Raw genomic sequence first — 12890 nt, forward strand, 5'->3', positions numbered from 1 at the left:
CTTCCAGTAGGACAATGAACCAAAGCATACTGCTAAAGCAATACTCCAGTGGTTTAAGGGGAAGCATTTACATGTCTTGGAAGGGCCTAGTCAAAGCACAGACCTAAATCCAATTGAGAATCTGTGGTATGACTTAAAGATTACTGTACACCAGCGGAACCCATCAGCGGAGCCAGAGCAGTTTTGCCTTGAAGAATAGGCAAAAATCCCAGTGGTAGATGTGCCAAGCTTATAGAGACATACCCCAAGAACCTGTAGCCATATTACTTCAACAGTGTTTAACATGAGATCCTCTCTAATCTTTACAGGAATATGGTTCTGAATATAAACAGCAACACCACCACTGGCATTTCTGTATCTTCTGTAAATGTTATAACCTTGTATTGCTGTCTCATCAAAGGTATTGTTTAACTGAGTTTCAGAGATATTATCATGTTATTTATGTTAGTGCAGGGGGGGCTGCACACAGTGGACTTCCTACTAGGGCACATGGCCTCAGGGCTAACAGCATAAATCTGGTTCATGATTGCTACATGCTGTAGGATCAGCAGAGGCATTCAGGGCAGTTAGAGGGACATACATTAAGTTACTTAAATTGCGTCTACCAATGCCCCATGGTATAATGTACATTTGCTAAAGCATTATGATAACTCAGCGACACAATGGTAGGGATTAGCTGAGCTGGGCTTGAGGCATTGATAAGTCATTGTCTCAACGCAGCCTTATAATATATGTGAAAGGATCCAGGAACCCAAATGATTTGGGTGGATACCAACCCCCTTATAAAATGTGTTTTGTTTCCAAAAGGTATCAAAATTGTCAACAAAAGTTACACCCATTAAGCAGCAATAATCACATAGCCAGTTGTGAAGAGAAAGAATCCTGCTAAAGCCTTCAATGCCACGATTCAGAGAGGGCCCAGGGCCAGATATGATAGGTATTTTATTAGTGTCTAGCAGAGAGTCAATCAGCTCTTTGAAATCCAGTTTCAACTGTTCAGAGCTGCCCTTCATAATGTCATTAAAACCGACATTGACTACGATTACAATCAATGTCCATGTGCTGGCATAGTACATTCGGTAGCAGCGTAGTAATGTCATTTACTTTACATTTACTCGAGCTCTGAGATAGGACATTGTTTGTGCACCATGTAGCTGCCCAAAATCACGGCTGGCGAGAAGGATGAGGAAATCCACCCACTCCCACGCTTCACAGGATGGTGCCTACAACAGTTGGAGAAGCCCCGCTCAATCCAGAGCAGGGATGGAAGGTTACCGACGTCGACTTCCAAAACGTAGGGGAAGAAGTAGGAGTAGTTACAGCGGCCGCAGACACAGGTACCCCCAGCGACAAAGGTGCCGGAAGATCAGGCTCCAGGGCGGTAAAACTATTCGTTGTTTGTATCAGCGCCGGCTTTGCGGGAGGCCGCTGTCTTCGGCTTTCACGGCTCGTGACATGCGACCATCGTTGATTGCCATTCTCCTCTTGCTGTGCTCCTTCCACTCCGCTATCAGATGGTGGAGGAGAGGCAGGAGATTGCTCCCCTGGCGAAGGAACTCCGGGCAACACCGGTTACTCGGATAACGACAGGACGGAGATGCATCCAACAAGCGCAAACGCCGTCCAGCCACAGGCGTAGAAAAGGTAAACATTCCACTCTGTGTTTTCTCCCGTTTCTTACGTAGGCTGGCGACCTGCATGATCAAGATACCTCAAGCCTATAATCCTAGGCAAGCAAACAATTACTGCATTGGAACTCTGAGTGATCCAGTATGACACAAAACAAAGCATAGTAGATACAGCTTTTTATGTATTTATTTAACCTTTATTTAACCAGGAAGGGCTCATTGAGATTAAAATCTCTTTTTCAAGAGCGCCCTGGCCAAGATAGGCAGCACCAAGTCATTACAAAAATTACAGACAGACAACATGAAAAACTACAAGTAATCTAATAAAAACCATTGAACTCACAAGAGTATAACAAAATCAAAAACAGCATATTAAAAACATTGACAGGTCAGGGAATCAGCCTAAAAATCCTTAATCAGTGATGTAAAAACACCAATCGGGACAAGTTCTTCCAGTTTAAAAGTATTTTGTAAGATGTTCCAAGACGATGGCGCAGAGTACATTAAAGCCCTTTTACCAAATTCAGTTCGGACATTTGGAACAGTTAGCAGGATAAAGTCCAGCGACCGAAGAGAGTACCCACCACATTTCTGAACAATAAAAATGCTCAAATAAAAAGGTAGTAAACCCAAAATGGCTTTGTAAATAAAAGTATACCAGTGACTGAGCCTACGAGTGACTAGAGAAGGCCAATTTCTTGTCCCGGAATCCTGCTTAACTGACAGGTTAAAGTCTGCTTGAAAGAGCTGCTAACCTAGCAGCTTCTACAGAGCTGGAACCGTTCATTTACTTCTCCAGACAAAGAGGGTTCCATAGGAACACTTATCTGGGACTAATTTCATTAGCTTGATGGCTAGCGTTAGCAGCTTAGCTAGGTTAGCAGCTCTTTCAAGCAGACTTTAACCTGTCAGTTAAGCAGGATTCCGGGTAAATGAGTTACATGTTGACCAAACCGGCTCCGCTCGTGCGTCCACATGTTGATTTTGTCTATTTCTACCAGACATGTTCATGACACGCAGACTAACATACCAAAACCAACTACTGTATATTATTTTGGGACAGGTCAAAACAACACAAATATTCCTGGACATTTAGTTAGCTTGCTGTTGCTAGCTAATTTGTCCTGGGTATTTTTTGTGCTGGATCTTTGTAGATGGGAGAGGCAGGACTTGCAGCACTTCAAGCGTCTAAAATTTAACCAAGTTCTATTTTTGCGCCTGGCTACAAAGACAGTTATTGATATGCGCGAGCAGTTAGGATAAAATTATTGATTCACATGTGTACATTCATTTTGCAACATGCACGCAATGCGGTCGGTTTAGTCAGCATGTTAGTGTTCCTGTTTAAACCCAGTGTAACTGATAGGAGTGAGTTACTCACTGGGAACCATTTTGTGCCTCGCAGAGGCGCTTCAACTTTAAGAATGTTCTCACAGTATCCCCGGGGAGAGTAGATAGCTCCTCCAGATGTCTGTGGCCATGAGGAGAGCATGCTGGACCCCTAAAACACACATGCACAAAGACTCCCTGTTAGGGGTTCACCCAGCTGCTCCTCACCCTCTCCAGCAGACCCAGGCCAGGAGGAAGTCCTTGAAAGGATAATACACTTCCTGCCCATTTAAAGGCCATTGGCAGACCTCGTCTCACAGCTCAAGACTAATAGAAAAACCATGCAATTTCCCCAAATCTGACTTAATATGGATAACCTCTTGACCTTTTACGGTGGAAATTTGTGCAGAGAGGTGAAAAAGAGAGGTGATGACAAGGTAAATCACAATTAGGGATGAAGAGGGGGACTCGTTGAGTCCCACGGTCACCCTGGGGTGATTTAGTGCTTCCAACCCCTACTAAACATTGTGTTTGAGCTACAGACTTCTGGGTTATTGTATTTGTCTATTTCTTCTGTATACATGGATACCAACCATTAGCTTGTGAGATTAATAGGGGGTGAGCTAGAGTGGTGTTAGTGAGACAAGGGCGGATCCCGAAATGAGATCTCACAAAAACGTCTGTTAACGATTTGAGCTACAAACTGTTATGACCCCACTATGAAAAGCTGAGACTCTCACGAACACACAAATGAAGCACACAAGCCACACAAGAGTCAATAGAAGGTAATGGGTTCTTCTACTTTGAAGATGATAGGAAATCCCAGGACATAGTATAATACTGTAATAAGCTCACATAGTTGCTGTCACAATCTCCAAATCTCCCACTGAGCAAAACATTTTATAAGGTGGTGTAACCATGAGGTTAAAGGCTATACAATGGACATGTAATGAGAGACTGGAGTGAAGGTTTTAAAGGGATTTTGTTGACCGATTCATGTCCATCTGTGGAATCTTTAGGTGAAGAACATGCAAGAGCATCTCAGTTTGTTTCCCTTCACAAATATCTACCAAGAAGCATAACAGAATACTCCCTATGCTGTCAGTTTTTGATGTTTTTAGGTCATCATGGTACACTCTTAGAAGCCTCTTGGCTCTAGACTACAAAACACCCTGTGCTGTCATATTGGTGTGTCAGATAACAGGGGGGGGGGGGGGGGGGGGTGAAACTGTGTGTTTAGTGAAACTGTGTGTTTAGTGAAACTGTGTGTTTAGTGTTCCCCAACACAGAATCAATATTACCTCACTGGTCACCCGACTGGGCAGAGTGTACACACACCAAACAGAGGGCTGCTTCTCTATGGGTGCCTACGTCAAGCTCCTCAACAGTTACTAGGACACCACAGAACTCTACCTAAACCTAAACATAGAGACCTCAAAATAAGATATGGCACTCAGCTTTATAGATGGTGGTGCTTGTACAGAAGGGCTCTATAAAGAGTTCTCATTAGTATGTGTGGATGCTCTTTGTTCTGCAGCTTAAAGACGGTAGTAGGCCTTTTAGCACACTCTCATTACAAACATAGCAATGTGTACCACTCATACATAACCTATGGTGGAGAGATGCATCTGATAGCCCTGCTGAAGCATTACACCATGACTGGTCCTTCACTTGGGTGTTCATGTTCCTAAATCCACTCATCTTTCCCACCTCTCTCCCTCTTCACTGACAACTCCTCAGACTCATCATCCATAATCTCTGCTCTATTATTACTCCTTCACTCCCTCAGTCACACGCCTCCTCTCTCCCTGGTCACTACTGCTGCTGCCTCTGACCCCACTTACCCCCCTGACCCCTCACCCCTGGAGGCTTCTCTCAGAGCTCTAAGGGAGGTGGGAAACATAAGCGAGCTACAGAGTACCAGAGGATGGTCAGCAGCATGCAATCCAATGAGAAGGGGGAGACCGACTGTTCAGAAAAGCTGTGAATCCCTTTGTGCCAAAATTGACTACAAAGTGTAAATAGGATCATTTTGGTGGTAAAGTCAGTCCTCTCTAAAATGGAGTTTGGAACATCTGTACATCACACTGGGTAAAAGAAAGTTGGGTTTTGATTTGATGATGTCCATTTGCCCACTAACATGGAGTGAACAGCTGTAATGATTGCTCTCTATCCAACAGCATAGTGAGACAGACCTTCCCAGCAGCTCCGACTGTTTACATAAGGCAATACGTTGCACGTTTAACTTGAGAAATGCTGCACTAAACACCTTAGTTAGATGTCAAATAGTGCAACTAGAACATCCTCGTCCAAAATATAAAAATTCATCAGATTTCTTGAGTTATCTTAGATTTCTTCTGGGGATTTTGAGGAAGTGAAATAGGCTTCCGCGTCTACAGTGTCTCATGGGGGACACAAATCATTAATCAAATGTGGAATCGATCAGGAAACACACCACGAAGACTAAAATCGTATTTTTCTAACGAACAACAGAAAAACACACGTGCTAATCGGCATGTTCAGTGGCTCTTTAAAAGGGCAATTACGCCACTTATCAACCTCATACTCATAATCTCCAGCACCAAACCAGTGTCTACATATGTGAAAACAGAGCATTTCTATAATCTGTGGTTAAAATGATATGAAACGTCCTAAAAGAATTATCCCCCTTGACATTACAGGGTAGGATTAAAAATACATTTTCAAAATCTGGAACGAGTTTCTAGCCAAAGGGAGGGTATTTGATGATGTCATCATTGTTTTTACTTTTTATAATAAATGTGCTTTTTTTTCAAATATGTTGACAGTATTATGCTGGAAATAACGAACAGGAGGCTGAAAAGTGGTGGAGTTGGCCTTTCAGATCAAACAGAGACGAGCAAAGAGTGTAAAAAAAAAAGAATTAAGAATTCATAAGAATGTTCTGATCTGGGAGCAAAGAGTTCCAGTCAGGTTCAAACTCACACACACAGGGAAAAACATGTGAGCGCACACACAAAATTGAGAAGTGTGTATAGACAGACATGTCCATCTGCCCTGGGTGTAGAGTCAGGCCAGACGTAAGTGTATGATAGCTTTCCTCACCATCTCTGTAATAACAATGAGCAGGTTTATTTTTAGGCCCCTGAGATTTCCCTCTACAATTAGAAAAGCAGGCCTCTAAGTTGAGAATATATTGCAGACATAATTGCTATCGCTCACACAAATGTGTGCGTGCGCACCTTCACTCGCACTAATACAATCGCACAGCGAACATAGGTGATACACACAAATATACAGGAAAAGATCAACAAAGGCAACTGCCCTGTTTTCCCAGCTCTGCTGGCCTCTTAACTTACACACCATAACACAGGCTTATTCATAGACAGCTACAGTCAGCAGGTATGATTTTAATTAGCGATCTTTTTTCATTCTCTTTCCTCCAGTCTTATTTTTTAGTACTTATATTTTATTATGTGAAGCACTTTGTTACTTGTATCGGAAAGCGCTATATACATAAAGTTATTATTACTACTGTGGCCCATAGAGAACAATGGTTCATTATTAATGTCATTGTTAACACACTCTCTCTCTGTGTTAATGACATTGAAATCATACATTGAAAGCATCTTTATAAAAGTATGTCTTCAGCAGGGATTAAAAAGAGGCACTGAATTTGCAAGCCTGGAAGACTATTCCAAAGCCTAGGGGCCCGGTCAATGTTCGTTTTCAGCCTAGACTTTGGAATCGTCAACAGTGTCCTGACAGGGATCTCAGGCTTCGTCCTGGTATATAGGGAGACAAAATATCAGAGATATTGGATGGGGCTAAACTTAGCCTTAAACGTGATTAATACCATTTTAAAATGTTTTCTAAAAGTGACTAAAATATGTGTGATATGGTAGAAATGTCTGGTGCCTGTTAAAATCAGAGCTGCGGCATTTTGAACTAACTGTAGACAATGGGAGTGATTTTTTTACTGAGACATATACAAAAAGTTACAGTCATCTAGACGTGAGGAAATGAAAGCATCTATATAGTTTATATACCGCTGTGTATAGTGTGTGCAGAGCTGTCATCAAGGCAAAGGATGGCTATTTGAAGAATCTTTTTTGGTTACTACAGGATTCCATGTGTGTTATTTCATAGTTTTGATATTGTCACTATTATTCTACAATGTAGAAAATAGTAAAAAATAAAAAATAAAAATGAGTAGGAGTTCTAAAACTTTTGGTAGTGTAATGAGTGGATTCGGCTATTTCAGCATCACCCGTTCTTGACAGGTGTATAAAATTGAGCACACAGCCATGCAATCTCCACAAACACACGTTGGCAGTAGAATGGCTTTACTGAAGAGCTTAATGACTTTCAACGTGGCACCGTCATAGGATGCCACCTTTCCAACTAGTCAGTTCGTCAAATTTCTGCCCAGCTAGAGCTGCCCCGGTCAACTCTAAGTGCTGTTATTGTGAAGTGGAAACATCAAGGATCAATAATGGCTCAGCTGCGAAGTGGTAGGCCACACAAACTCACAGAACGGGTCCGCCTAGTGCTGAAGCGCATAGCACAGAAAAATAGTCTGTCCAAGGTTGCAACACTCACTACTGAGTTCCAAACGTCCTCTGGAAGCAACGTCAGCACAAGAACTGTTCGTCTGGAGCTTCATTAAATGGGTTTCCATGGCCGAGGAGCCACACATAAGCCTTAAGATCACCATGAGCAATGCCAAGCATCAGCTAGAGTGGTGTAAAACTCACCACCATTGGACTCTGGAGCAGTGAAAATGCATTATCTGTAGTGATGAATCACGTTTCACCATCTGGCAGTCTGACAGACGAATCTGGGTTTGGTGGATGCCAGAAGAACTCAAACTACCCCAATGCATAGTGCTAACTGTAAAGTGTGATGGTATGGGGCTGTTTTTCATGGTTCGGGCTAGACTCTTTAGTTCCAATGAAGGGAAATCTTAACGCTACAGCATACAATGACATTCAAAGTTGTGCTTCCTACTTTGTGGTGATAGTTTGAGGAAGGCCCTTTCCTGCTTCAGCATGACAATACCCCCATGCACAAAGCGAAGTCCTTATATAAATAGGTTGTTGACATCAGTGTGGAAAAACTGGACTGTCCTGCACAGAGCCCTGACTTCAACCCCATCAAACACCTTTGGGATGAATTGGAACGCTGACTGAGAGCCAGGCTTAATCTCCCAACATCAGTGCCTGACCTCACTAATGCTCTTGTGGCTGAAGAGAAGCAAGTCTGCGGTGGAAAGCCTTCCTAGAAGAGTGGAGGCTTTTATAGCAGCAAAGGGGAGACCAACTCCATATGAATGCCCATGATTCAATTCAGGAAAACTTTCTTTACATGCAGCTCAAAGTTTAGGTCAGGGTCAAAGAAGACACCAAGGTTTCTGGAAGAACTTTTTTGTCAGACATCCAACATTTGATGTCGGCAAAACACTTGTGAAGGGTAGCTACGCTAGCTTGGTCACTGGGTCTGATTGGTAAATAAAGCTGTGCGTCATCAGCATAGCAGTGAAACTGAATGTTATGATTGCAGATGATGTCAAGCACGTACAGAGAAAAAAGGATGGGGCCCAGAATTGACCCGAGGGACACCATAGTGAATAGGTGCTGGGGACTCTACTGAGCCACCCATACTCACTGAGAAACGTCTGCCACATAAATATGACCGGAATCAGTTGAGGGCAACACCAGAGATTCCCACCCACCTCTCCAGCCGATGAACTAGGATGTTATGATCAATACAAGGTTTTCGTTTGCCGGTAATAGCTGGCTTTTGTCTGTATTTGTTTTTGAAAAGCAGATAACTCAAATCCCATTTTGCAATAATGTTGTTGTTTTTTTGCCTATTGATGGAAATACCAGTTGAAGTAAATGCATTTGATTGGTCATGGTTATCATTCTACTCTATAGGATAATTCACATCATTTAGTGGAATTAAATTGGCGTGTGTGTAAAGTACATTCATTAAGCATCTTATTTATCACAGTCAGAGCTCTGGATAGTGGCCCGAGTTGGATGACCATTCAAAACAATTTTTCCCAGTCAGAGCTAGTTTTTTGTTGAACACACTGAAGTCAGAGATTTCCAAGCTCCCAGTTGTTTTGAACGCGGCATCAAACGGAAGGCAGGCTTCATCAGCGCGTCGCACACCACTTTGTAACATGTACTTAATTGTCTGAAACCTGAATGTTTTAATACATATTATGATGCATGTCTCTTTCCAAATTTATAACTGATATTTTCATCTGGGTCACATGAAACCGCTTGCATGTGCAGTGCCCTTTTGACAACTGTGTTTACCGCTAATTACATTATGGATGGAACATGTGCGTGTAGCTAACTGCCTGGTGCGTATTGCTGCGCTTCTAATGTGAGGAAATAATAGTTATCAACATTTTGAGCTAAACATTCTGTTGTATCAGACACATTGCTTTTTAACCTTTTTTTATGTAGCCTAGGCTACATGAATTTAGGATCTATCGTCCCACAACTGTTCCAGAGTCTGTTTGGAATAGGCTGTTTTTTCTTGACAGGTTGATCAATAGAATAGGTAGCCTAAACCTTTCTACTATAGTAGATTGGCTGAGGAAAAGTACATGTGGACAGTTACTCTAACATGTTCAAAGTGCACGTCAGAATCCGGTAAGAAGGACCAGACATCATTGCATCCTCGACTTGCATGTTCTGTTAATATGAATTGAAAAAGAAAATGAGAGCTGCACACTCTAGGAGCTCAGATGCAATAATTTAATTACTAACGTTTATGACAAACACTGCGGGTCACTAGTTTGTATAGTTTCAAAGGACACACAGGTGTCTGTAACCATGGTCAGGTGTGGCTTGATTTCATTGATTCATTTACAGATATAAATACAACATATAAAAAAGCATCGATGGATAACATACGATCATTTTGGCTACACAGGCCAAACAATTACAATGAATAGCAAAAATCACAATAATCACAGGAATGGCTTCAGATCAAAGTCTACGTTGAGACTGAAGGGAGCAATGGTCTTTAAATTATAGATCCAGGCAGCCTCTCAGTTTGACAATAAATTGTCAAGGTCACCCCCTAGGGACGGTGACGTGTTCAATACCGACATAACGAAGGGACGGAATATAGTGGTTTGTTTCCAAAAAGTGGGCCGCAACTGGGTACGTCGAGTTTTTGCACCCAATGGTGCTACGAAATCCCTACTTTTAATTTGCGCTTCTTTATACCCACATAATTTTTTACCACAAGGACAAGTTATTAAATAACTGCCTTAGTGGAGCCAGGGGCGGAGCCAGAGGGGTGTCCAGGGTGGCACTGGACACCCCTGACATCTGATTGGCCACCCCGGGTGCCATCCCAAAATTTCATTCCCTACTGGCAGTTTGACGCTGATTGACAGCTCATTTCACCTCTTGTTGAAAGAAGCATTATTTTGACGTTCGGTGGCGCATTTTTCAAATCAATGACGAGAGAATATTAACGTTGGTTGTGAGATACAGAAGAATAAGAAGAACAAACAGAATGAGAGAATATTTCCACAGCTCCACGGGGTCTTTTCGAGATTGGCGAAAGCATCATATTTGAAGTAAGTTTTAAGGTTTAGCATCGGGTTTAGGTTTCCTGAACAACTTTTACAACAGTAGAGTCGCTGTGTAAGTTAATGTTAGACCTTTGGCTCCATTAACAGACAGTTAATCAGATAAGAGAGACCGGTCCCAATTTAGCCTAACATTATGTTTACATCTGTGTTATTAATACACGCATATAAAGTGCAGTGTCGTAAGTTACAGTATACGAATGCTTAACTAATGTGGGGTAACTAGTAGGCTACAGCTGTCAGTGTTCAGCAAGTTACAATCCATTAACTCAAGTTAGATTTTCGTACTTGAACACAAATCGAACAATTGTTATTATCAATCTGTTAACGTTACTCAAAAGATTACCACAATTTGCAGATAGCCTGTTTGCTATCGTAAAGGTGTAAGACATTATAGCTAGCTAAGTTACTTACTGCCGAGTAGGGCTAGCCATGATCTAACTAGTAACTTAGGCTGGTAGTTGATTTTAAGTTATAGTTATGATAATGGGGATTTATAATTAAGATTGAACTAAAATGTGGGTAATTGGATGCTTAGATGTAACCATAGACTGACCCTATGCAAAAATATGACAATTAAACATGAAAAGAAAGGGAGAGATATCAGACTTCTGTTCCAAAAGGACCCAATGGCAGGCCAGGCCTATACTTTAAACTACACATTTTAGTTAGCAGTTGTTAACCACACTATCTGCCATGTTGAAGTCTAGTGAAGTAACCCTTTTGGACCTCACTATCTGCCATGTTGAATTCTAGTGAAGTAACCCTTTTGGACCTCACTATCTGCCATGTTGAATTCTAGTGAAGTAACCCTTTTGGACCTCACTATCTGCCATGTTGAATTCTAGTGAAGTAACCCTTTTGGACCTCACTATCTGCCATGTTTAATTCTAGTGAAGTAACCCTTTTGTACCTAACTATCTGCCATGTTGAATTCCATTGAAGTAACCCTTTTGGACCTCACTATCTGCCACATTGAATAACTTCAGGTTAAGTGAATTATCACTTCTACCTCTAATCAGCAATCATAGGATTCATTCATGCTCCTTAGATGCCAGGTTAGGGTTACACACTCATTTTCTGTCATGGTCCATGGACCCCCTGAAGTAGCCTTGGCCACCCCACGTATAAAACTCTTGTTCCGCCACTGAGTGGAGCACGTCGCCTAAACAGGTGTGCGTTTCTTTCGCCTCCAGGTGAACCTGTTAATATAAATGACCATATTCTAAATGTGATTTCTGTCATGCTGAGCTCCGTGGGTGGAGACCCTAATCAGGTTACGTATCCAATGCATGAATTAAAATGTTGCCGGTCAAATGTCCGGCTCCACATTTTCCTAATGGAAACCTTGGACCAACAGTATCAAACGCGGGATTAAGATCCAAAATAACTAGAATAGAGAAGTCACCAGCATCAGCAGCCAACAAGGTCTTTACTCACTTTCAATAAAGCAGGTTCCATACTGTGCAGTGAGCCCTACTGGAATTCTTCAAATAAGTTCATACTCAAACAAGCCACTAATTACTTGAAAACGACTTTTTCTAAAAATCTAGGATAAAAAAAGCAAGTTTAGCGATAGGTCTACAATTACACAGTGAGGAGGGGTCTATAGACTGGTCTTTTTAAGGAGAGGTTGAACCAGAGCAGTAATAAAATAGGCTGGAAAGGAGCCAGAGGTCAGGGAGCGATTTACAATAGACAGAATGTTGGGGCCAGCAGTAGGCATTATAACCTCTTATAGTCTAGTAGGGATCACGTCCAAGGGGCAGGAGGAGGTCTTCATGTAAGCTACAGTATCATGGAGGGACTCACAGGATATTTGCTGAAAGGAGCTAAAGGAAGCAGTAGACAGCCTCAGAGTAGTTGCCTCAAGTGCCTCCTGACCAGAAAGGCTGGTATGGTGTCGACTACTGTCAATCTGGAAACTAATATTTTCTATAAAGAATCAGAAAAACTGTTTGCAGAGACAAAGGGATGTGAGCATGTCATTCTTAGTTTCTACTGGTGCCACTGAGTCTAAAGCAGCCTGACATATGTCACTGAAACTGTTCAGCAAATCATGTGATGACAAAGAACATGATCAGTAGTAGGGGATTTAAAAGCTTCAGTACATTTATTAACAGTTGTGGAGTTAATGATGCCAGAGAGTGGGGACAGACGTTTTTAAGAGGAGGAGAAAGAATTTTAAAAACAATACTGAGATGGTCAGACACACACACATCAATATTTTCCAAGTTATCAAACCATAGGACAGACAGCACGAGATCAAGAGGATGGCTTTTGTTGTGCGTAGGTCCCTGTGGCGTAGAGCACAAAGCTGATTTGATTTG

At 42.0% G+C, this 12890-nt stretch overlaps 1 protein-coding gene across 3 annotated transcripts in view; it reads right to left on the reverse strand.

Moving 5' to 3' along the window:
• The window catches only part of cfdp1 (craniofacial development protein 1), a 48697-nt gene that overhangs the window by 24154 nt on the left and 11653 nt on the right, over window positions 1-12890 (reverse strand). For 2 of the 3 annotated variants that reach the window (XM_036974976.1, XM_036974966.1), the window contains exon 6: window positions 3010-3129. The exons of the other annotated variant lie outside the window; for it this stretch is intronic. In XM_036974976.1, coding sequence (XP_036830871.1) covers window positions 3010-3129 — 120 coding nt within the window. The remainder of the gene's footprint in view (window positions 1-3009; window positions 3130-12890) is intronic. 3 annotated transcript variants of the gene reach the window in all.

The sequence above is a fragment of the Oncorhynchus mykiss genome, chromosome 1 (genome assembly GCF_013265735.2).
Source record: "Oncorhynchus mykiss isolate Arlee chromosome 1, USDA_OmykA_1.1, whole genome shotgun sequence".
Classification (NCBI taxonomy): Eukaryota; Metazoa; Chordata; class Actinopteri; order Salmoniformes; family Salmonidae; genus Oncorhynchus; species Oncorhynchus mykiss.